This window comes from Lepidothrix coronata, unplaced genomic scaffold, assembly GCF_001604755.1.
Source record: "Lepidothrix coronata isolate B3197 unplaced genomic scaffold, Lepidothrix_coronata-1.0 Scaffold1, whole genome shotgun sequence".
Taxonomy (NCBI): Eukaryota; Metazoa; Chordata; class Aves; order Passeriformes; family Pipridae; genus Lepidothrix; species Lepidothrix coronata.
Window position 1 is genome coordinate 13,414,704 of NW_016690181.1, and position 26,414 is coordinate 13,441,117.

The 26,414-nt window shown below is 40.6% G+C and overlaps 1 protein-coding gene across 3 annotated transcripts in view; it reads right to left on the reverse strand.

The window, feature by feature from the left end:
* PTPRJ (protein tyrosine phosphatase, receptor type J) overlaps positions 1-26,414 on the reverse strand; it is a 74,553-nt gene that overhangs the window by 24,181 nt on the left and 23,958 nt on the right. For all 3 annotated transcript variants that reach the window (XM_017812400.1, XM_017812404.1, XM_017812392.1), the window contains exons 2-4: positions 2,653-2,671; positions 1,446-1,613; positions 449-703 (exon numbers count right to left, since the gene is read on the reverse strand). In XM_017812400.1, coding sequence (XP_017667889.1) covers positions 449-703; positions 1,446-1,613; positions 2,653-2,671 — 442 coding nt within the window. The remainder of the gene's footprint in view (positions 1-448; positions 704-1,445; positions 1,614-2,652; positions 2,672-26,414) is intronic.

Here is a 26,414-nt window from a genome sequence, read left to right on the forward strand (position 1 = left end):
ATGGTTCAGAGTGCAGGAGCAGCCCAGCAACATCGCCAGGCACTGCGGGAGCCTGCTGCACCAGTGGGCAGCTAAGAGAGAACTGAAGACAAGTCATTCTGAGTGTCATTCATTTCCCTTTGACACCTCAAAGCAGAAGTGTAGGACATCACTGTGTCAGAACTCCCAGAGCTTCCCCTGGGAATCCAGAGAGGTGAGCAGGGAAGAGACCAGGATGGAGGGGAAGCATGATAATTTAAAACAAACAAACAAAACCATCAGGGCTATGTTTCTGCTGTACCCTAACATCCCATTCTTTGTATATTGCCCAGATATATTTTAGCCATCCAGGACTAAAATATACACACAACAGTATTGAATTTCAAACCTCACATAGGTAGGTAGAGCCCTGACGTGCACAGAAAAGTACAGACCACTGGAAACAGGGTTTCAAGTAACTGTGACTTACTTGTATACACCCTTAAGGGCACTCCTTCTGTCTCACTACCACCTTCTAATGCAATTACGATGAAATTGTACATTGTCCCAGGGATCAACTCAGTAATTTCTATTTCGGTCTCAGTGGTCATCAGGCTCTTCATAAAGGTATCATTTCCATACTCTATCCTGCAGGAGTTCGAAGCAGTGCTGTTCACTAACCAAGTTAAGATGACAGAAGTCATACCAACATATTTTGTCTTGAGATCATAAATTGGGCTGGGCACTGTGAAACAAACAAACAAAAAAAATCTGTTAACCCACAAGAGTATTTGTTGACAAACACATAAAGCACTCTTCTCCCTGCCCTACCCTGGTCTCTGTAAAACACTAATCAGCCTGGGAAAATAATCAAGCCATCCTTCCATACTGCAAGGCACACCTGGCTAGCTCTCCAAACTACTCTAATTCCTCAAATTTCTCTTCATCTCATGGAGTAGAACTATCTAGGTGCCGTAGTGATTACTGTGCTGCCTCAGCTGTGAACTTTATGCATGGTGCTGAGGAAGACCAGAACACACAATCTGCGGTCATTTTTTCCTAAACTGGCTACCCCGAAGAGAGAAGCCTTTCTAGCAACAAGATTCATACACCTCTCCTTTAGATACATGACACAGTATGCTGTAACCCTGTTACTCATGCATTTCAAATCTATACGTCATAGTGAGGTTTGACTGTTGAAGCTGTAACCTAAAAAACCATAGTAAGCAGGGAAGGGGGCCTAAGTCTAACATGAATAGAACTATTTCAAGGCCATGAGCCAATCACAGCATGAAATTGCACTCCTAGTCAGCTGTGCAGACAGATTTCTTTGGCTTGTTCTCTATTCCAGTAAAGCAGTTGGATCCATGCCCCTGCAATGCTCTTTGCACTCTGGACTACAGTTCAGAGTGTTAAAATGCTAATACAATATAAAAATACAAAACACCCTGAAGATTCACATCCCAGCCACATTTCAAACCACGTACGTGTTACGTTGCTTCCATCACTTATTGTCCCATCGGATGGTGACACAGCCCTGATCGATCTTCCACCTCCATGTGTTTTGTTTCCACTTGCAGAGTTTACTGATAAATTAGCATTACTACTGGTTCCTTGTTCTGCAGCTACATTTTTTGAGCTGCAATCCTCAGTGCCTGAAAGAAGAACACCAAACAATAAGCATCTTAGCAAAACTTCTGGGCTTCCCGTTTGCAGAAGTAGATAGATATTGTTTTTAGAGACATCATGCACAGATCTGCAGTCATTTCCTTTCTCTCAATTTGTTCTACAAAAATTTCACTGTGCATTTCCTGGTTTTACCTCTCAACTTCTGCGAGATTATTTGATTTATATCAAGGGACCACCACATTATTTCCATCATTCACTGACGCTACACACAGTTCAGATGAAAGCTATCATGATTTGCTCTTTTCAGTGCAGTTTTGCTTGAATGGAGCTAAAAAAACTTGCAGCCACATTCTGTGTGTGTGTTTTTTCGTGTATTATCAGAAACTTGTTTAACCTGGCATAGCAATTTTCCCTCTTCTCCTCAGCACATGAGGAAAAAAGTTCTCATAGTCCCACAGTGTGTTCCCACAAGTAAGGAACAGATGTTATGTATCTACAGCAAGAAAGTTTATATTGATGTGGCACAGCCCAAAGTGGGAAGAGAGTTGATTCAGACCCTAAAATTTAAAGCTGACTCATAGAAGTCTGATGTTCAATATTAACGTAGAACTTATCTGCATATACTTTCAGAAATTTCTGCCATGTAAAAACTTGTCATCTTGGCCAGTACAGCAGTTCTAGACTCACTTCAGAAAATTATTAAAAGCATCACTTTGGGTGGTTTTTTGTTTTGGGGTTTGTTTGTTTTGCGTTGCCTTCAAGTTTATTTTCCCATCTGTCTTCTATACCTGTACTTGATTTTACCAGAACTCTTTACAAACTGAAAAGCAAACTTAAAAGTATTTATATATCTATATCTTTAAACATCCTTAAATGCACTGCAGGAATTAGAGTCACTAAAATAATTGAGTCTACATTTTTAACTACCATTTCTAAAAACTTTTTCAGGAAGTTTGGTGTTTTTTTTTTAATAATTTGCTGATAATGTCTGATCTTTCTTAAAAGAAACTAAGATAATGAGACATACATAAAAAAATAAAAAGCAAGCCACAGAATTATACTTACAGTCAATTGTACAGCTGACCTGGAAAACAAAAGTAAATAATAAAAATTAAAACTTAAAAAATACCAGAAGTTCAAACAGAAAAAAAGGACTGGTTTAATTAACATGGGGGCGGGGGGGGAGAGAAATCAATTTTAAAAAGTCTAAACTGTTCAATCTGCAAAAGAATTACCTAAAAATACCAAAAAAATCTACATAAAAACAACACCAAAAAATATACCAAACTATTAGAGAAAAAATCTAAACATGCTGGTAAAATTTATTTCCAATTTTTCAAAAGCTAGTTTATTTTGTCACACACACAAAAAAAGTTTGAATAACATAAGCTAGTTATTTTGCACATAATTTAAAAACCAAACCTATAATATCTTAGTCAAAAGACCCTTTAGTTAGCATCTTTGACACCATCCCACAAAAAAATGGCAGATGTCAATTAGGTCTTTTTTATTAATAAGACTTTTCCTTTCATTGTATTGCTGTATAAACTTCATTACTTCTCACAAAAGAGTACTTTGCTTCAGAGAATGCAAACTCAGTGTATTCAAAGTTCAAGACACTTAGTACATAACCTGAAATCTAGTTTATATATGTGCACATATCTGTAATGTATCAGCAGTTGCCACTCAACTGCAGTCTAAAACTACTCTGCTAGTAATACTGACCATCACACCAGAATTTGCTCCAAGGATGATTTTTAGTCTTTCAACTTCACACTTTTACTTCAGAATAGCCATTTCCCTTCCTGTTGGTGTGCAAATTGGCCCATAAATTGTCAACTTCGTGTCCCTCCAGGGGCACCACAAAATGCTCCTTAAAGGAGTGAAATAAGAGCCCCAGACTGAGGTCTGCAGGTGCTTGAGAGGAAAAGTCTGATTTCCTGGGGCTCCAGTAGCCAGCTGATGCCAGCTGACTGCAGCAGCCACTTTTGTCACATAACAAACATATTACTGCAGCAATTGTATCAAGGATTAAATACAACTTGAAAAGCTACACATGACAAGGCAAAAACAAGCATGCAGAGATAAGTGTTCCAAGCACCAGCAGGTTCCCAGTGTGGTGCTGGAGATCCACAGGTCACAGTGCCTTGTGCCAGGGAGACCTGTAAGCATGGGAGGTTTCTGGGTCTGGTTTTGGCACCATGGTGCGGGCAGGCAGAAGCAATCTTTCATCTAAAGCACTTGAAACTCATTTTCTCTTCCACCATTTTCTTAATTCCTTAGCTGTTTGTGCAATTCCACAAGCTAACTCAAAATAAGCAGCTATACCACAACAATCTGATACAATGCTTGAATCCTAAATCATTCACCCCCCCCTCAGCTCACATGTTGCTGGTGCCACAAGTAGCTCCAGGAGCAGCAGCTCCTTGTGCCACATTCATGGGCCTAAGCAGACCCTTAAAAAGTAATCAGAAAACACCATTAAATCTTGTTCTCCCAGTGAGAGACTACAAAAAACACTCTCTACAAAGATGAGGCAGGCCAGTTGAGCAGAAACAACACTAGAAACCACCCCTCCAGCTTTACAGTAAGGAGAAGAGCAGCAGAAGCAAACTCCAAGCAGAGAGGCACCCTTCCAGCCTGTGATGGTCTCAGTGCAGCACCAAGAAGAGTTTAGGCACAATTCCCAGGCAAAAGAGCACTTGTAGGCATCAAAGACTTAATTCCAAATCTCTTCTACCACAGCCTCATGGACAACTCAGCCTGCAACAGACATGACACGGGACACAAATGTCCTGTGTACAAGTTTGAGGCTCCTCCTCAACATCTCTGAATTTTTGAGAGCTCAGTCAAACTGCAAGGCTATTAGGAAGTGAGGAAACATTTGTCTGCACTTGGGTCAAGAGTCCTTTTGTAGTCTTTCACCCAAGGAAAGGCAGGAAAACACCACCATGCAGCATTCAGAGCAGAAGGGCTAAGCTCTGTGGAAACAGTTGCTGAATGATGGAGCAAGAGGTAAGATTCCCTGAAATGCAGGGCAATCTAAAAGCAAAGCCAAAAGGGTGTTTTATTTATTAAGAAAGGGAAATTGCAAAAAGAATGAAAACAGCAAGAAATGCCATAGGACTAAGCAACAGTGATTTCTGCAGCCCTACAGACACAGGTGCAAGAGCCTGACATTGTTTACCTGTCCTTTAATTACTTTCCTTTCTGCAAAACTACCTGAAGATGAACTTTCTCACCTCCTTCTACCCAAATTTTGAATTCAGGGGCACAGCATCCTTCCTGAGCAACAGGAGCAACAGATATCACGTGGCTGTGAAACAGGTATGCCACCACTAAGCCTCCTGTACCCCTCCTCCTTCCCACCCCATTACTTCCCTGCCAACTCAAACAATGAGCGTGTTGATTCCTGTTTTATGGCTATCTGATCTAATGGCAAATCATGACCAGGCTGCTAGAAACCTGGTTGTACTGTCACATGTGGATTTTGTTAAGGATGCTCAAACAACAAAAGGAAAGTTATGCTAAAATTCCTGTCACGTGATGAATGAACAGCTTCCCATCATTCCACTTGCTCATCACACAGTCTCACAATACTCCTTTGACTTTCCAGAAGACTATGCACAAACCAAATTAAAAAAAAAAAAAATCAAATTAAAAAAAATCACGTGACAGGCAGGCCTCCTTCTGAAACCCAAACCCACACAAAACAAGTGATCCCATTCCCAAGCGTCAGCCTGCCTGACTCAGTCATTCCATGCTGTATTTTTCAACACCAGCCATGAACCAAACTGTTCTCCAGCCTTACATGAGTATTTATAAGAACTTAATGAGAATTTACACAAAACATTTGTTTGTTATTTCAGAGGATATTTGCACTGAACATCTGCTTCTCCTTGTGTTTGCATCTAATATATCATGAACCCTGCCATCTCCACTTTTCTTATTCAATGACACAAATACCTACAAATATTCATACGTACAGCTGGGTAATTTCTTAACTTTTGTGGAGCTTTGGGTAGGGGTGGAACATCCCTCCCCAAGAAAACACAGAAAAATGCTAAACACTGACCATTTCAACGGAAAAACAGGAGAGATGGGTATACCCAAAGTCATCACTGTCAATGTGATGGTAAATGAATCTTTTCATGTGTCCCACAGCAATGCTTAGTGCCTGACCAAAGGCTGCATGTTCCAGAGGAGCTGAGGAATTCACCTGGACTTGCACAAGGTGTGTCCTGGGTTCCTTATGTGTGCCATTTATTACCGACCAGGAGCTGGTTGCCTGTAATACGTGCAGAGTTCAGCTCCATCCTCCTCAGGTATACATTGGGTTGCCTGAGGAATTATTATTAGTCTCAAAGGTAATCTTAGGGAGAAATAGGAAGTGTCGCAGGAAAACTTCTTCAAAAATAGTGACTGAGAAGCCCAAGTCCCACTGATACTTGACAAACTACCCTCTAACGAAGTTAGGGTTCTTGCACTGGGGAAAACCCTTGTGCACAGTAGCCCACCTACCTGGGGTGCTCCAGTTTTCAAAACAAACAACGTGGTTTGGTTCATGTAAATACAAGGTTAAGAAGCTGGCTAAACAGTCAAAGTGAGCAAACCAAAAAATCCCAGCCAAAAAAAAACCCCCTTAACCACAAATCCTTTCCGAGAACACCACTTGAGGTTACTGCTTACTATTTCTTGTGTGCTACCAGTGTGTGCCCTGTGACTCAGAAGAAAAAAGCCAGGAAATTATTCACACCCCTCTCAAAGCTAATCATCTTTCAAATGTGTACCTTTAGATCTTATCTTCTCCATCCACCCATCCTCTCAAGCTTGGAGGAGTTCCACAAAAATACCACCAAGCTATCACAGGGGTCTCCAAATTGCTTCGCAACACCCTTCCACAAAAGCAACAGCACAATGTAACAAGATCACTACCCCATGTAACCCTGATCTCACACCTGTTTTTTCCCCTTGCTATGTTCACTTACCATTAGTTGTCCCACATTCATAAATATGGGCTTCAGGACAAGCCACCACACAGCAACCATCATGATGGTTTTAAGACTCCAGGCTTGGCTTTGCTGGTGCTCAGTCACCACCTCTCAGCCAACAAACATTAGCCAGCAAAGGCATAATAACTTGGACACTTACAGACCCCTCTGTCACCTCTGATATTTCATACCTAGCATAAGGCTTATTCAGAAAGCATTCCCACAGAAAGCTTTTATTCAAGGTCACACAAAGTAAGTGAAAATTAAACCCCGGAATGCCACTGGGAAGCTCCACAGTTACAGAAGTGGGATTGCCCAAGTATTGCATCCACAGATTGATACAGTTTTCCAACACTTGCTGATTTTTCTAGGATTTTTAAGGCATTGACTGCTATTTCAGCTGGGGACGTCTTCCCACTTCCCTGGGAGTGTCAAGTCTAAATCAGCAGGGAGTGACACCTTCTTGCAGAAGACTGTTGTCCTACAACAAGAAAGGATGGGGTTTGGAAGATGAAATGTTTTTGTGTCTTGCAATCCATCTCCTGGCTATTTCATCTCATTAATTTCCATATTATTTCCAAATTAATTAAGTTTGTAGGCTTACAGCACTGGGCAAGAAAAATGAGATCACCTGAACTGGAGAAAAAATATGTGCTTAAACCCGTATGACCTAGTTCAACTAACAAGCCTTACTTTGGCAATTTCTGGGTTCTAGGGTGCCAGAGATACGATACTGGAAAATGAGCTAAAATACACTTGAGTAATATATTGCCCTGTTTTCTAATTTCTTCATAAAGTGTCAAAAATCTTCAACTGCAAAGTATTTCTGTGCATTTAAGCAGAAAACTTCAACCATAAATCATTATACGATTGCAAAATGCAGGGAAATTCCCACAGAATCATCAAGGTTGAAAGTGACCTTCAAGATCATCTAGTCTGACTGTCAACCCAGCACCACTATAATCACCCTTAAACCAAGTGTCACATCCAGACACCTCTTGAACACTTCCAGAGGTGGTGACTCCAAATCTCAAAGATATGCCAAGCCAAGAAAAGCAAGTGCTTTCCCCTGTACTTATTGTATGAAAAGAAAAAAAGACAAGGTGGATTGAGTCTGTGTGCTGTAGGTCTGCTAAACAGTTCACTTACCAATTTCAGTGGCATTTGTGAATACTTAGGCCTCCTGTATCAGGTCCTTACTACTAGAAGGAGGAAATAATCAACGGGAGGCCAAGTCAGAAGCTAACATTTAATTGTATGATACAGTTTCCTTGAAGATTCAGTGCTAGGGTTTGGGGTTGGTTTTCCTTTTTTCCCCTTTCTAGTGTGTATTTACTCTGCTAAATTAATTTTAGCTGTAATCCACAGTAGTCCCTTTTTGATTCAAATTAACTCCAGTTGATCTCAATAACATGATGCAACCCTTCCAATGAAAAATGGAAAATATGCTGCAGCAAGTGTCAGCTCCACTTGTTTTCCCTCTGGTATCTTAGGCAGGTACTCAAAGCCCACACATAAAACACCATTTCACAGAATGTTTGGTGTAAGTGGGTTATCCTGGGGTAAAAAACCCCACTAAGTTTTTGCAAGACGTTTGGGGTCTTCTCTTCTTTTAACCCTAAATGAACACTGCTAATGATACTGCATAGGACCAGATGGAGACTCAGAACTCAGAAGAAAGAAACATGAGCTGGTGTTTGTTATTCACTGGGTGGGGCTGGACCCTCTTAGCAGTAGGAAGCTATGCAAAGCCCTGAAGCAGTCAATAGCCATACAGGCTATTTTGAGCTATTATGCAGTTATGTGAAAGGGTAAAGACTATTTCCACTTTGCATGTATTTATATTTTACCCCTGACATTTCTAAATTTTGCCTTCCCTGAAGCAAGCTTTTCTCCAAAGAAAGACCAAATATAATTTTTCCCATTGGTTTTTATGAAAACAGATGAGGAGATTCTGGTTTGCACAGCACCTCCAGTGAACTAAAAATGCAGCGGAAGACAAGGCCTTGTAGGAAAGCCAAGATGAGACACCAGATGGAAACTTATGACAGAACATATGGAGCAAGTTCTTTCTTCCTCTCCTGATTTTTGTCCAAGTTTTACCTGTATCTGCCTTTCAGATGGCTAGCCTAGGAGCCAGGAGTTTTCTGGATAACATATCCAAAATAAAGAGAAAAATATAGAATGGATCTCATCTGAACTGAACCTGTTAGATTTGCTTCTCCTTCCTAAGTCCTGCCTTCAAGGAAAGATTTCTCAGGTAAGTTTTCCTGTGGTTTGGTACAAGGAAGTGATTCACTTACCTGTGCACACATAAAACACAGAAGCAACAGAAATATCTAAGACCGAGCAGCACAGATTTTCATAGGAAATGGGCTGACAATAGGCCCAGACACCAAACACAACTGCATTGCAACTGATAGCTCTCTCACCACTGACCCTAGGAAGCACCATTAGACTTAATTCCAATGACTTCCAGATCAAACTTTTATATTAAACTTTTCCATGTGACCCAGTAGTAGTTCTGTTTCACCCAAAATTCCAGGTCCTCATTAATTACAGACAGTAGTTGCTGCAAACCACCTCACAGTAGAGTTGGATCACTCCAACCGAGGAAACAGTAAAACTTCATCCCAGAGAAAGGCTGAAATGTTTCAACAACTTTAAATAATTTGCATAACTCATTGTCATTGTACCCATGTAAGTCATACATGTAATGTCTTCTCAGAGATGATGCTGCTGAAGGAGTTTATAAAGAGAACAGTCTGCTTATTTGACAATGGCAATGAGTAATATTTAAAACAACTACTTACTAAACCCCAAATTGTTATCCTGCTCAAGTTACATGTCATGCTGACATGGGTGGAACTGCAGTCAGATGTGCAAGAGCAATGCCTGAATCGAAAAACCAAAAGTTCCTCTTAGAAGAGGATGTTAACACTGCCAGTTGCCTTCTTCCAAAACTAAGGAAGCATCAAGTTTTATTTTATGTGAACAAGCCACATTCCTGAATGTAGCTCAAGAGCACTATTTTTTCACTCTGAGTCATTACTCAGGCACACCCTGGAAGAAGAAGGATTCAATGAAAAAAAAAAAAAAGAAAAAAAGGTAGAAAAAGAAAAAAAAATACCCTGGTGGCAATGACACAACACTAACTGTCGCCAAGTCAGCAGGGTTGGCCACCCAGACACCATGGAAAATGCACACCAGCGCCAGCAGCCGCCTGGCCTTTGCAGCACAGTCACGACAGTGAGCAGCATTGCCTGACAGAGCCCTATTTCAGATCTGCTTAGCTGAGAGCAATTGGCACTCTCAAGTTTCTCCCTTATCACAAGTAGATTTCACTTTTCTATGCCAGACACTTTGGACTCTGCACAGTCTTTGCTCAGGGAAGCGTTAAAAGATGCTTTACAAGGAGAATAACATTGAGCTGGATTTGGTTTGAGAGTTTTCCAAATAAAACCAGTCATGAAGGGATTTTAAAACTTACACCAAAGCTCAAAGACAATATCAAGAAAGATTATTTACACTGACAATAAGGACCAAATTTCTCATCTGTGACACCCTGTCTGATGGCAGGAGAACCATGGTCTGTGAAAGCCTACCAGCTTGCTCACATAGAGCTCAAAACTGTCTTGTTAGAGACAAAATCCTTTTTTTTGTGACAGTCTTGGCATTGGTACATGACGACTTTGCTCTTTCCTGCCTTAATTCCACACTTTTCTTAGTAAAGTATCTTTTTGCCCTTACCAGGGGCAAAACTTCCTAATTTAAAAAGCAATGAGGTGTGCAGCTGGGAGAAACCAGGCTGTGACCACTGCCCAAAACACAGACCTTTCAGGCTAACCTTCATCTCCTCCTTCATGCTCTGTTACCATTTATTACCATTTATTTATGCTCCTTCAGCACATTCAGTTCTAACTCCGTGTAAAATGCTCCACTAGAATCCAAATAAGTGATACGTACGGCACTGCCTCTGCCCCGTAGCTCGGTAAATCCATCCAAAGGGAGGGAGGAAAGCAATCCTTCCTCCCCATCTCCAAACAGCAGCTCTGGTTGGGTAATGCAGTCTGAGACCACTAGAGGCCCCAGTAAAACCATCGAACTTCAGCCTGAGTGACTAACAGCAGGGAAATAGGCCTAAAATCCCATAAAAGTGGACTTTCTGGAAAGTCCAGGGCTAAGGATGACCATGTTAAAGTATGAAGTGTGATGCAGGTGTTAACACCAGCTCAGATGCAGATTGCAGGAGATAATGACACCACACTGAGCTGGCTTGGCTCAGTACACCTTCAAGCATCACAAACCTGTCACAAGGGAAGTAATTTCATGCAATAAATTACAGGCTGGACCTTAAAATTTCTTCACAGTGCTTATTTACTACATATCACATCTTCACTTGCACTGGTTTGTGGTGAATCTACATTTTTTGATAGGACCTAAAAGAAAAGTAGCATCTGATTGACTTCTCCAAAACAAATACAAATTGCCTTATAGCAAAAAATGTGATGTTAAACCTTTTCCAGCTCCGAACTAAGTTACAGATCTGGTTGACCTACAAGGATCAGATTATCACAAACACAAATAATTTGATTAAACCCTGTTTTCCCATATGCTGTTTTCACACAGCAACATGGGGCTGAAGGGATACCCTTGAGGTTTGCCTGCAACTGTCAGCCCATTTAATCCTTTAATGAATTTAAACTGTAGCAAAAGACAAATGGACTGCAAGCGTTCAAAACATGTAGTAGTACTCCTGGGAGGGAACAAAAGATCTCATTGTACAGCTCCAGTAAGTTCATCTAGGGCTCTGGTAGAGTCTCTCTTTTCCTCCTCTTTGAACAGAAGCTGAATAGAAACAGGAATGAGAATTGGCTCCGCCATCATCCCATCACCAGACTTGCCTCTGTGAATACACTGAGGCTGCATGAGAAGTTATTCACTGACAACAACATGGGCTCTCTCTCATTTACCAGTCAATAGATATGTCTATTAAAAGGTCAACTTCATGGCCATCTGGGAGGACTGAGTATGGAGGAAAAAGGCTGGATGATGCAGGGTCAGAACCAGAGATCAAACCGACACTGCAGCCTGACCAGCTGCAAACTTTTTATTCTAAAAAAATAATATCCATGGCTTCTTTCTCCTTCCAAGACACATGAAGGAGTTCCTGCTGATCTGTATATTTGGCTTAGCTCTGATACAGATCAAACAGCTAGTAGCTCATTTCAAACTCTTATATCTAAGAGGAAGATGTTTACATTATGATCAGTCTTAAAACATGTTCATTTCAAATAAATTACATATTATATCAATGTGCAGTGTTTGCTTAGCCTTGAAAAAAAAACATAGAAAGCTTTCATAACCAAGAGTTAGTTTTCCCAACATTTTGGTCGTTCTTCACTTAGAGGAATAGTACCAGTGATGTGGCTTCCAATAGCTTTCACTGTTTCCATACAATTACAGATTTTCCGCTACCTATACTACAATCAGAATACAAAAAAAATACTTCTTCCATTGCATGGTCTTGACAGAAAAGCCCAAGGTTTTCATAAAAGATTACTGAAAATAACCTTTTAAAAAACACAATTAAATTAAGGACAAATATTCCTTAACTTTACTCAATTTCATCCAAACTTCTTGTATTGCCACTGAATTAATATCCACTACCAGTGAATTTAATGATGAAGAAAAGCTATTTCAATCAGAAATTCACTTCCAGTTGGTGACGGTTCTTGCAAATTTTAAGCATGCAAATGTTAAAAAGAAAATTTTTATACAAGTTCTGTTTCTGAAGACACATACATATATATTTTATACAGGCAGTCTTCTGATTAACAGATTGCCTTGACAAAATACTTTAAATGCACTTTGAAGTTTTATTAGAAGTACCGGTACACTGTTAGGAATGGTTGTGTCACACAGGCCTCCACAGCATCTGACCCTAATGCAAAGTCAGAAAGGAGCAGCAACAAGTGCAGTACCATCCTCCAAGCACTTTGGCAAATTTGCATTTGTTGCAAATTTGGCAGGTTCTCACTTTGGCAGTCTGTAGTAGCAACTATTGCCTCAACTGTGGCAAAAAAAAAAAAAAAAAAGTGAAATATTAAAAAGTACTAATACAAGTCAGGCATCGACTCTGCAGAAGAGACTGGGGGTAGGAGAGGGCATCACTGGTATTTCTCTTTTTCCTTTATATACCATTAACCCCTTTAGTGCAATTATTTTTAAAGCATATTTGAGACAGAAATTCAAAGGAAGGATCCTCAATGTATTTTAGACAGCCTCTCTTAATGCTTATATACAAAATGGCAGGATGAGAGATGAGTACCAGGTATTACAATCAATCGCAACTCCTCATCCTTCCTCTTCATTTTTGCTGCATCTTCAACAACATATCAATTAATTCCTTCAATTAATTATTCTTTGACTTAAACTGAAAGTCTGAAGAGTAGATTTGATTTTATTTCACCCAGATTATATGCTCAAAGTCTTCAAAACATTAGATGTATTCTCTTTTGCTCCTCTGTCCTCAACAGACCACAAATACAGAAACTGAAAAAATATTAGTACTTCTCTGAAATGTTTCTAACCTTGACCTAAACTATATAAACTGTTTTCCTGCACCACTGCAAAATCCTGAGAAACCTTGAGGGACAAGAACTTCATGATTCATACACGTACAGGTTTATATGGATATCATGTTAAAAGATGAAACAATGCCTACAACAAACAGCAGCAAAGCATTTCCAACCAAGATAATAACAAATGGCAGTAAAACATATCCAAATCAGACAGATTTCTTTCTGACCTGATGTTCAGTGTTTAATTTTTTATACTTTGCAATAGCTCAAGTGTAATACCTCTATCATATTCAGGGAGGAAACAAGGACATACTCCAAACCAGCTAGCTAGAGCACACTCACTGCTATTATTTATTTGCTAAAAACACTTAACAGAAAAGAAACCAATCCACCAAACCAATGCCCCTCTCCCCCACAAAAACCCTGCACAAATAGGTAAGGCTATGAAAAATAGTGCTCAAGTATTACATTAAAACATACCTAGTCCACAAACTTTGATCTGCTAAAAATAGGCTTCTAAAGTTTCTCATCTGCATGTTCAAGGCTGACAAGTCCCAAAGCTTTGACTAGAAAACCCATGTAAATGTGTCTGCATGTTTGGAGCACAAGCTTTGGAGAATGTTACAGAAGAAGCCCTTCAGTTCACTGTGATGCATTTTTACCATGCACACATGGGGCAAAGTTTCATCTTCCCATTCAAATACTAAAGCCACATTAAACTAGCTTTAAGACAAAGATCAAACTAAGTCCTCCAGGCTTCGCATCATATTTTATGTGCATGTCACAGAAGGCTAAGCCATTTACTCTATTTGCTCATGTATAGCCACATTTCCCTGAGATTAGGGGGATAACATATTTGTAACCACCTATAAACTGCTGCTTGCCAACAGTAAATCCTGTAAAGCAGCAATGTAAAATGCAAACCTTAAGCGCTCTGCACCACACTGCTGGGTGGGATCTTCTTAGGTCTTCAAAATTAGCACAATAAAAACTACATACCAACTCAGAGTGCTGAGTCAGAAATCAAAGCCTTGGATCAGATGCCATAAATAATTGACCTTTGCTACATGCCACATGGTGTTCACCTTCGTGAAACGTACAGGTAGGGGAGGAAGATAACAATGAAGAGGAAGTTAATTGCATTCCAGCTGCTAAAACCTCGGTATCTTGTACATTTAATTGATGTGGTTTTACAGACTTTCACATCACCTTCCCCGAAGGTGGTCTTAGTGGTCTTGGGCTCTTTCTCCACCTTCCAACAAGGGTTAAACCAAGAGTGATTCACAAGCTGGATTCCTTTGCACCTCTTCTGTCTCTAACAGAGGTAGTCAAAATGTCACAGAGTTATATAACGCTGACAGAAACGTGACTACCTGAAGAACAGGTTTGAATATAGAATGTAAAACATTTATAAGAATGATTACATACCAGAAGAAAGTAGTGAATCCTTCACAGGCTGTGGTAGCCTCTCCTCATCTCTAAGAGATACTATTTTATTGTTCCTTATAGCAACTACACTGCAGCAGTTCAGCTGCAGAAAATAAACAAACAAGAAAAAGCACTTTAGAACAACTTGCCTTATAGGCAAGAGGTGCCAGCAGAGTTCGATCCACACCTTCACAAGGTTTGATCCCTTGCCTGCATGGCAGAACCTCCACCCTGTGTTTCAGCCTCAGTGAGAAGGCATCTTGCAGACACTAACCAGGAAGACTTTCATTGAGATGAAAGGCTCGGCTGAGAAGACACATACAAATGAGACCAAAGGTAAACCAAGCCAAGTCGAACTAAAGACCACTGTTCACTGCACCCAGACTGCCCGGTGCAAAGCTAAAAGACTTTTCAAAGAACTGAGAAATACATTAGCTTGAATACACTAGTGTAGACAAGGCCCTAGTTTAGAAAGATGCCTGATCCATCACCTGACTCAAGCTATGAAAATGGAAGTGTACCCACAGACTTTTTTTCTGTCAAGGGAACACCATGTATTTGGACACATGAGCCTCCAGATGCCAAAAGGCATGAAGGCAGATGTCTAGACAACCCCTAAGCACTGAACATCTCTATAAAGTTATTTTCTACTTTTTTTTCTAGTGATATACCCCATCTGCATGACTCAGAACCTTTTCAAGCCCATTGTTACAGCACATTCTTCCCTGCACCAGGGTTTTTATGTCTGTGCTGCTTCTAACAGCAACTACATGTTCTGAAGTCTGTGTTCAGAACCCACTTTAAATGCAGACTTTAGGGTTTAAAGCCCAGTCCCTGCTCCGTCTTCCAAAGACACTTACAAAGCACATTCCTTACAAGTAAGCCAAACAAACAGAGAAGTGTTTGGATGACTAAGGGGTTTCCTTCTTGTTTGAAAACAGAGGAGAGACCAGCAAGTGTGTGCTCCTGCACAGTTACCCAGGGGGTTCAGATGTAGGCAGCCAAAAAGATGAGCTCTGATCATACAGGACATTGTTGCACATAAGAAGGAAGACACAGCATCACTCACGTCTCAAGATCATGGTTAAAAAAAACAAACGAACCAACAAACCAACAACCAAAAAACCCCCCAAGAAAATAGCACCACAAACAAAACAATCCTAACCTCTCCCTCCCTCAACATTTGCGCTGAATGTACTTCAACCACAGTGAAACATGTTTCACTATGGAATGTGAGACCATGAAGTTACCTACTTTCATTCATCCAAACACTATTACTCCTGTGACAGGAATGCAACACCAGCAGAGACAACCCAAGCACACAAGAAACCAAAAGAATTATCTTTTTACTGACAGAAGTCAGCCCACGGATAATCCTTCACTGAAAGGTATAAGTACTACAATAAAAGACAATAATTAAATGGAAAACTCTCTGGAAATATCTGTGATTTTTTTGATCCAACATCTGCCACTGAATATTTCCTAGCCAGTTTCTCAAAAACTCAAGTTAGATATGACTTATAAGAATTTAACCTTCATATTTAAAGAAAACAAATTGCACTTATGGTGTTGTTAACTCACTCAAAGCATTTGTATTGCAGTTTAACCAAAACTATCTCATCTGAATTACATCCTTTGTACCCTACATTGAGACTGCCCATACTGGAGACAGTAGAGTGAAACAGCTGAAGAGGAGGATAGTATTTTATTCTTTCTACTTTTTATCCTGATTTAACTAGAATTGCATCCTGAAAGATATTTCCCGTTTTCCTAATATCCCTCTTATCTTATTTCAACAAACACTATATGAAGATCCCCCATCCCCAAGTATTATCACAGTAACCTTTTAAGCTCTTACATTGTTCTTTCACATACCTCTCCCATGTCATATGAACATTTCATGTATCTATCAATTCTTAGCCCCTATAATATGCAACCCATGAAGTTTCTTTCATTAATTTCATTAGTATAAATTTTACTGTAATACCACCAACAGAACGCAGAGTGTATTTATAGCAAACATCAGAAAAGCTGGATGTAAATGGTGGGTCAGTCACCCAAGAAACAGTATCTGCACAGCTACCCAAAAATAGACCCAAAACATCAGCTTCCAACTGAGCTGATCTTCTGCAGAACCAGCCTTCCCAATAAAGCACCAGAGCTTCCTCCTTCATTTCAAACAATGAACAGACACCCAAGATACAGAACACCTTTGAATGACTTTAAAATGCATAACAGTTTCCTCTATTATGATAGAGTTTATGTGGCTTCTTAGATATCTTGTGTTACCATATCTACAGCAGTACCAGGGCTCTTGGTGCAAAGCTCTCTTTTTAAAGTTATAGGCTTGCAAAAAAAAAAAACCAAACACCCAAACCTCAAAAAAACCCGAAACAAAATAAAAGCTTTCCTTTGATTGCAGAAATCAGGTTTGCTTATTGGCTGAACTGGAACCACACTGCTCCCAAAAAGCCTAAACACTATGTAACAATAAAGAAACAGGCCTAGCAAATTTTAATATCGCTGTTTCTGAATGGAAGGGGTTTTTTTTTTTCCCTTGCTCAATCATTTATTCATTAAGAAACATAGTTTCAGGGAAGACTAAACTATTCATGAATTTGGGCTGAATTTACAGAAGGGTTCACTCGAGGACAACCCCCTCCAACTTGCATTGAAACCAGCGCAGGAGATCGAAATGAACTATTTCGATCATGACAAAAACATTCAGATGCTGAGCACAGGGAATAAAAGCCAAGGCAACAAAGCGCTATATTCAGCCACAATACGGTGAAAGTAGTCCCCAACAGCCAAATGGTTACAGCACTCGGCTGGCACGCAGCAGATTCAGGTTGAAATCTCTTCACTGCCTGGCCCACAGAGGCAAGGGCAAAGCGCAGAATGGGGCCGCTGCTCCCTCTTCAAGAGCCTGGCTCAGACCTGTCCTCCACTGTGTGCCCAGTTGCCCTTAATTACCACCAAGCTCAAAACACATTCCTGGCTATAAGGGAGACCAGAGTTCAAGGCCTACTGAAGAAAAAGGGCTTCAACAAAAGACAAAAAAGGATGTACCACTGGGAAAAAAATGGGCTGCCCTCCTCTCCCACTGTCTTCACCTCAACTCCTTCCCCTGTGGCTCTTGGTTTTAAACACAAACCACACAGGCAAGAAAGAACCCCAAGCTAAACCACTCTAACATGAGGTCACACCAAACAGTCAAATTAACTTGCCAAATTGGGGGTTTCTGTGCTTCTGTAAGACTTTCCCTATTCCCATCCTCCACCCTCACCACTTAGTTGAACTGCCACAATTTTTCCCCTTTGAAAGTATTTTCTGGGCGGAAAGTTGTTTTCCCATATCTATGCCACGAAATGCAAAAATAAAGATGTAGATTTTTTGTTTTCTTCTTTTGTTGTACTGAAAAGAAAATCTGATTACTGCAGAACTGCATGCACTTAAGGCAAGTCTGGGACATTCACATTTTATCAGCACCTAGAGGCCAACACCTCTGGGAGCAGACAATAATGTAAAAACAATAAATAAATGTTAAAAGAAGCACAGGGAAAAGGCATTTGTTTGCACGCCAGGGTGGAGAGGCAGCAAAGTACAAATGGATGGATTGTTCTTTTTCACACAGAATCACAGAATCAACTGGTAGAAAAAGACCTCTGAGATCATCCGAGTCCAACCTATGACCACCTTGTCAATTAGATCACGGCACTAAGTGCCACTTCTAGCCTTTTCTTAAAACACTTCTAGGGACAATGACTCCACCACCTCCCTGGGTAGTCCATTCCGATGCCCAATCACCCCTTCTGTGAAGAACTTCTTCCTAAATTCCAACCCTAAACCTGCCCTGGTGCAGCTGAAGACTGTGCCCTCTTGTCCTATCGCTGGTTGCCTGGGAGAAGAGACCAACCCCCACCTGGCTACAACCTCCTTTCAGGTAGTTTTAGATCAACAAGGTCTCCCTTGAGCCTCCTCCTTTCAGATTAAACAACCCCAGCTTCCTCAGCCACTCCTCACAGGACTTGTGCTCCAGATTCTTCATGAGCCTCATTGCTCTTCTTTGGACACGCTCCAGCACCTCAACATCCTTCCTAAATTGAGGGTCCGGAACTGGACCCAGCTCCCCTCTGTTTAGCTTCCTGCATAATCCCACTAAATAGCAGTAATTTGGGGAACAGCATTAAAGTCCTCTGTCAGAGGCCAGGGAGTACATACCCCTCATCCAAATGCAGTTAAGAGCACAATGGTAAGAATGATATTTGTTACTTTCTACTGCTCAGGGTGGGACTAAATGCTACTCAACAAGCCTGTATAGAGACATCTAAAACACATTCACTGCAATTAAGAGCCTGGGGAAAGAGAGGTCTGAAACCCAGCTTTGGGTTCTTAATCCCAGCTTTGTCAATAGGCAAAAATAGTGAGAATGTAGACCCAAAAGTCATAATTAATCAAAGTTATAGGTAGGACAATGCTATGACGTGACAACAGTGAAATCATAATGCAGTACTCTGACTCACACCACGTATGCACAGCAAGGCAAAATTCTCCAGCCCAGGGTAATTTGGAAATCTGTGTTCCAATATATGCTGTAACTGCAGCATTCCAGACCTCTCCAGAATTAGGCCCAAAGAGTTCCTTTTATTGTTATCTTTACTGGAGATAAAAAAATGCTGTGTTGCAGGTGCAGTTTCTTACCTAGAAAACTACTCTTTCAGTACCCACACAGCTCTCATGAGGCATTATACCCAGTTATGTCCCAGCAGGGATACTGTCAGTGATTACTCAAGAGACTGAATGTTTCCAGCTCTATGGCTTTGGATACAACCTGCAATCAGCCAAAAGCGCTGCCCCATTTACCCAAGTGTGCACATCTCTTGCATCTTTAAGATCAATCTGCAAATTTAGATCCCCCTGATGATAATTAAAAGCAAATAATTAAATATAAAAGGGGGGTAGCTGCTCAGGTTGAACTGAGTTTAGCATTTCTCCCATACGATGGCTTCTGTGAACTGCTTTTCCCATCTGCTGCTCTGACACCTGGCCAAACTGGCAGGACCCTCAGCCTCACTTCCCAATCCTGAGTGGGTGCATCAGCAGCATCTTGGCACAAGAGACTGGGCAGAGGCAGAGGAAAGCCTCCACCCTGTAGCACAGCTTTTTCAATCACCACTCAGCGTCAAGACTTCTAAAAACAAGATCGAGACAATGAGAGATCTCAGTGATATGATGGGAGCCAAAATTGCCTTTTTTTTTTTTTTTTTTTTTTGTGTGTGTGTGTGTGCACACAAATGAATCAAAAGTTCCTGTCTGATAATGTCTTCCAGCACACAACTCCCAGCCCGTGGCACATGCCAGGCTGGGGTGGAGAGCTGCAGGCATTCACGGCTGTAACTGGAAGGACACCCAGTGCCTGTCAGTATCAAGAGTCTTATTTCCCAATTTCCACTCCAGGAACAGCTATTGCAGAAAGAGGGGGAGGGGGGAATATTTTTTATATATGTTCATTATTTATGTAAAAGAAAAATTGTACAGTTTAATAAAAATAATCACTATTTGAGGTATCTTTTCTGTTATTGATTCTGGATTAATGTTCTGACAAGCAGCAAACCTCTGATTTTGCAGAAAGTGGGGTCTCTTGTTTCTCCATATGGAAGAGGGCTGCTTTAAAATAATAGGGGAAGAAAAAAATGACAACTTTTAGCACTTTTTCCCACAGTTCTTGCCTCCACTAGCAAGAACAAGGCTTTAAATATATAAATAGCCTGGTAAGTGTGTAGTATAAACCACACCCCACCTCAGGGCCACTGTCTTAAAGGAAACTATTAATATTAAAAACCCCAAGGATGTGGAGAACACGATAAGGCTTGCACTTGACATATTTCTGTATCTACTTTTGAAGAACACCAAGTACCTTACACAAAATGCTGCACTGGGTCCTTTCCCCCTTCCCCCTTTTAGTTTTCATGGGCAGAAACGTTTCAGCAGCTCTCCCAGTCCCACTGTTATCTGGCTCCTCCTGAAGCTGAGACAGCTTTTAGTCAAGAATAGTGGCTAACAGAACATATACTCTGGGGTTTGGAAGAGGAAGGGGTCCCCCCCAAAAAAGATATACACAAGAGTTTCAGGATATTAAGGCAGGAAAATGCATGGAGCACATCTTGCACGACCAAGGTCCCAGCCAGCTGCAGAGGAGTTCACTCCAACCCAAAAAGGATGTGGCTGTCCCAGCCTCCAGATTGCTCGAGATTTCCAGAGCAATTGCACCAGCAGGAGCTGCAGTGTCCTCTCATGTAACTGGACACTTGACACCCAGAAGGTCCCACATTGCCAAATAAAACAGAATGCAAACTTCCAAGCAACGCACACTATTTCTGTAAAGCAAATTTTTATAATAGTTATAGGAAGTTGCTGAGAAGTAAGATCTCAGAGGAAGCTGAGGAGAGGAACCAGATCTTTGTGGAACTAACGAGAATCAGAAGAGTTGTAATAAGATTGCTAAAAAAAGAAAAATAAATCCCTTAAGGGCAGGATTAAACCTTGCACTTCAGTTATAAAGACAATTCTGTGTTCAGGGGACATGGAGAACTAATATGGAATCCCTCTCCACAGCTGAATTTTAAGTTCCTTTGTTCTGCCAGAGCTGGATATATGTACCTTTCACTAGCACTTTCCCCTCTTGCTGCACAGTTTAAGTGATGGGTGAATGCCCCCCATAAAAGCAGTTTGCATTTTGTTGTGCGTTGAGTGAACAACAGGAAAAAGAGAACAGGACTCCTCGAGAAGCTGAGACTTTGCTAACTCTGTCAAAGCTGGAAACTACAACCTCAGCCTGGCTGTTCTGTGTCTGCTGAAAGCCTTTGAAGAAAATTCTTTGAAGTTGGCCAGAAGCAGCTCTGAACTGGGGAGAGCTACAAAGGGTGGCTGGGGGGCCAGACAGGAGCTTTGATTCCCACGCAGTCAAACCCAAGTCAAGCTTGGATTCAGCAGAAAAAGGTGCATTTTTTTTTAAAGTCATCCCATCCTTTTACAGGTAAATGGAGACATAAGTCCTAACTTATGCTCACAAGGATGACCACTGGGTCAAACTGCAACTCTCAACAAATGCTACAAGATACAGAAGCGTACACTTATTCAGTCGCACACTGCTGCAAACATCACCCCTTGAAAAACCACATCTATGCCCGGACTGGACCGGGCACCAAAGCCATTTCACTGTGCATATTTCTCCAAAAATGGCTGAAAATTACCCTAAAGCTTCCTGCTGCATTTCTGCTACAGGAACAAAAGGAGCTGTTAATGGAGGTTTGCTTTTCTCAGGGACAAGTCAGAGTGGAAGGCACTTAAAACTGGTCTTTTCTGGAATCTTTCTGCAAAGGACATCTCTGATCCTCATATTCAGTATACAGCCTAGTATCACACAGCCTGTAGTTTCAAGGGTTACAACTTTGGAGAGCAGAAATAAGAAGTCTGGCTTAAAGTAACAGCCTGCCTTAAAGCAACTCTGATCCACTGGGACCCAAGTACACATTATCCCTCTGAGCAAGGGGCAAAGGAACATGATAGTAATAAAAAAAAAAAAAAACAAAAAAACAGCTGAAAGTACTACACACTAGAAACATTTCATCCTCCTCATGATGTCTGAGAACCAAAGGAACAGAGACAGTAACTGCAGTGCTGAACACATACAGGCAGTTTTTTAGCAAACTGATGAATGGGAATGAGCAAAGTTTCTGTTGCACTGAGTAAGGAATTGGGCACAGCAGGCAGCCAGGATTTGGCCCACAGAATTCTGAAAATGTTAGGCATGATTTCATTATTAAAAAAAGAAAAAAACAGTTAAAATGAAAACAGTTGCATGTAGAAGACTGTACCAGGAATAAACTGTCTGAAATTTTGGGACTCTGGGTTTAGTCATATCCAAGTATTGCTTCTGTTTTTCCTTTCCTAAAATCTATATTCTTTAATACAATTAATATCCCTTATAATTTAGGGCTTATTGTAGAAGTGTTTTCTATTCAGTCCCTGACCAGCTTCACAAAACAACCAAGAGGACACATGAAGATTTTCTTTCAGAAGTTCTCTTGCTGCATGTTATAACCATTTCTCATAGACCTTTTTACAAGCCAGTATTTTTAATAATCTTGGTAAGGAAGAGGAATCTGTCAACACTATTTCCTCTTTATTTGCTCTGTTAATTTTGTGGCTTTTTGCAACAGACTAAATTAAACGATTTTCAGTTTTGAAATCTAAAAAAGCTTTGAAGCCTGCATTTAGCACATAAAGCTTTAGAGTACACATGCTATTTGAAACATAGCACAGCAAAGCCTCATAGTGAAAGAAAAACATTTCCCTGTGATAAAAAAGATACAGGACTTATTACATAGCCCTGAGTATAAAGTTCTTTAAGGCTGCTACAAATGGTGCAACAGTTTTACTCTATTGTGTCTTGATGACTTGTACATTAAATTTGCAGAGTTTGCAAGACAAGTTGACAGTGTCACTGTTCAACCTCACTGGGTTGTGGTTTTGTTTTGGTTTGGTTTTTAATTAATTACTTTAGATCTGCAATTCGAAATCACTTAACAGTTCCACGGGGCTGCTATTAGGAACCCTTCTCATCTCCTTGCCTACAGAAGCATAACTTGCAAGAAATTACATGAAGAAATATAGTTCTGCCGCAGGAAGAAGAGATTACTCAAAATAAGCAGAGCAGCTATGACTTAAGTAAAAATATATTTAACTGACCTGTTGACCATGGCCACATACTGAAGCCAGAGAGATCTTTATGCAAAGTGATTTCAGTTAACATCGCATTAAACCCCCCTGCTACTATTTTAACAGCTTTCAGTTTCAATAGTGTTTAACCAGATAAAGTTTGGTTCTTAGCACTAACGTCTCCAAAACAGTCTCCAGGCATAAGAATTCTTTTTTGTCAAGGACAGCATAACACACTAATGAAAAGATTTTGAACTAGATCCTGAGCTAAGCCCTCTCAAACTGTGCACTCTCTGCTTGTGTATTTAGCATGTCATCAACACAATAAGCCAATAAATTGCTGCCCCTTCCTTCCATGCTTTGTTTTTAAAGGCTTCATTGTATTTTATTTCAGTTTATTTAAGCAAGATGTCTATCGCTGCTGGTACAGAAACAGGCAAAACTTGTTATCTTTGCAAAAATGAAAAAAGCCTCTGAAAATGCATCTATCTATATTAATTGCTCTGACCTTACAATTTAACAACTTTAAACTCATTTGTTCACTCTAATCAGCAACCACAAATCAATAAGCCTTTATACCTTGACAAGTTATGGAAATGAATGACACCAGGAGCAGCACTTTAAACATTTTCCTTTTTTTTCCTGACGATCTCCATGATCAGCAAGAAAGCCAGGCAAAACACCAGTTGTGAAACTATTACTGAGCTTGCAGCACTTTCCTGAACACATAACCTTTGGAAAAAACTTTCTCACTGAAGAAAAACTTCACGTTAATGAAAAAGCTGAAGGCTAATCGCTGAATGTTGTGGGGACTTCCTGCAAGCCTGCAGACACCATATCTGAAGAACAAATCTGACAGCAGCTCCCAAACGTTTTCTTGGATCAGCTGCTCAGGTTCTGATGCACACACAACGGTCAGCAAGTACTCTTTTGACAGACTTTCTCCTATTGCATGTTTTCTGAAACACCCTAGACACCCAAAAGAAAGACATGTGACTTATTTTCCCAACCAACTGCTTACAAGGATTACTGATTTCATGGGTCATTAGACACATTCCTGCCTTTTTCATTGTCTCTCCTGCAGAGTGGTGATGGTAGCTCAGCAGTTGCAAAATAATTTTGATTTTAAGAGCAGCAATGACAGAGGAGAGGAGGGGGGTGGGGGTTAGGGTGTGGGTGACAGAGACAACACAGAACAGAACACCCCTAGTTTTAGCACAAGAATTCCCAAAACACAAAGGAATGCCAAGCCATCTCTTTCTTCCCAAAGCACCGTAAGGCAACAGCAAACAAGAGGAGGAGTTTGATAAGGAAAGAGTTGCAACAGAGCTGGGAACTGTGTTTGCTGGTTGTGGATAAACATACAAACGTTTGTATGACTGAGATCTCCATCATTAGATTTGTATGTAAACTTGCCTATATCAAAACATTTCATCTGTGTATATTTAGAAGAGAGGGTTTTGCTGCTTTTTACAATTTCTATTTTACTTCAGAAGCCTAAGAGAAATGGTGCACAGACTACATTTATTCTCCAATTACTTTTTTCCAAGTGGAAACTCAAATAAAATATGATCAACAACACCTCAAATAGCTGAAAACAGGTGACCCACATCCAACTGTATACAAGAAGGTTTGCTTATATTATGAACAACTGTACACAGTACTTCTCTGCATCAGCTCAATACTAATGCTTTGGCTGTGCACTTAGACCAGGAAGAGGTGCCAAGTGACAATGGGAGAAAAGAACTTTTGTTTAGCTTTGTTCTTCTCACTCCAATCTGTGATTATTATTTTGATCCGTTCTAAAAGGATCAAGTCTGCATTCTGAAGCCTGCTCTGTGTGAAGGAAGCAAGCCTCTCTCTCTGTAGGAGACTACAGACAAGGGGCAAGCTTTCCTCCCATTCCTGATTACACAGAACACCCCTGAAACTGCTGTCAGTGCAAACAGTCTGGTGGTCCAGTAGCCAGGTCCAAATTCCTGCCTACCTACATGGTGTCCCTTGCAAAGCCCTGCTCTGCTCCTTTGGTGCTCTTTTTCAGGTGCAGCATGTGGGCAGGCTGAGAAGTGGCAAGTTTCACTGTAGGAGTCTGAAACATTACTGAGCCCAGCTACCAACCCAGCCCCTGCCAGGCAAAGCAGGTAATAAATGACCAGGGCAAATTTTGTCAAAGGACTTTTTGAATCCTTAGGAGAATCCCCTCTGCCTGGCTCCTCTGACCAATGTAGCCAAACATAAAACCCAGCTCAGGAGCAACCTGCAACAAAAGCCAAAGAGAGGAAACTACGCCACAAAAAAAGAGCCCCAGGTTCACCTCACCTAATATCCCTCTTTAACCGTCTGCCACCGAACCAAGACCCAAAAACCACGATGGGCTTTTCCTACCACTTGTGTTCAAAAATTTATTAGTTTCTTGTTGCAAATGGAGGCAAAAAGGAAAAATTCAAAGGTACAAAAATTACACTGAATAAAGTTGACGGTATTTCTATCTATTTTGACATCACTGTTTTCACTGAGACCTCGTTCATCGGTACAAATAAACACAAAAGAAAGGTGGAGTGGGGGCATATGGACGTTAACACTTACAAGTGAAAACATCTGGCAACAGTAGCTTAAAACTGTCAGAGCTGTAAAGAGGACTTCGTAGCTTCATAGCTTTTCCTGGTAAAAACTAGTAGGCTTTTAACTCAACCTTCTAACCAGAAGAAATTCTTGCCATCATGACTCCAAGAAAAATCTAAAAATCACCTTTTTTGTTAAAATGTGTAATAAATACCTCAGACAATACGAGTATTAAGCCTCAAATGCAACAAAATGTGTTTGGGGAAACAGATAAGAGCCTTTGGCTAAAATAAACAACAAAGAAACAAAAATTAATTCCCTAATGTAAACTGGAGGAGGAAGAAAAAATATTTGCCAGTAGATTCCCATGTTCTGACCTCTGCATGAACTCTAAGTAACCAGTCTGCAATTTCTAACAGCAAGAAGAAAGGAAAGTGCATAGAAGATACTGGAGGATCCCAGTCCTTCCAACTTTCGCTAGGCAGACAGGACACAAGGCAACTGAAGAAAAAACCTGCTCAAAGCTGCAGCACTTTGTTGC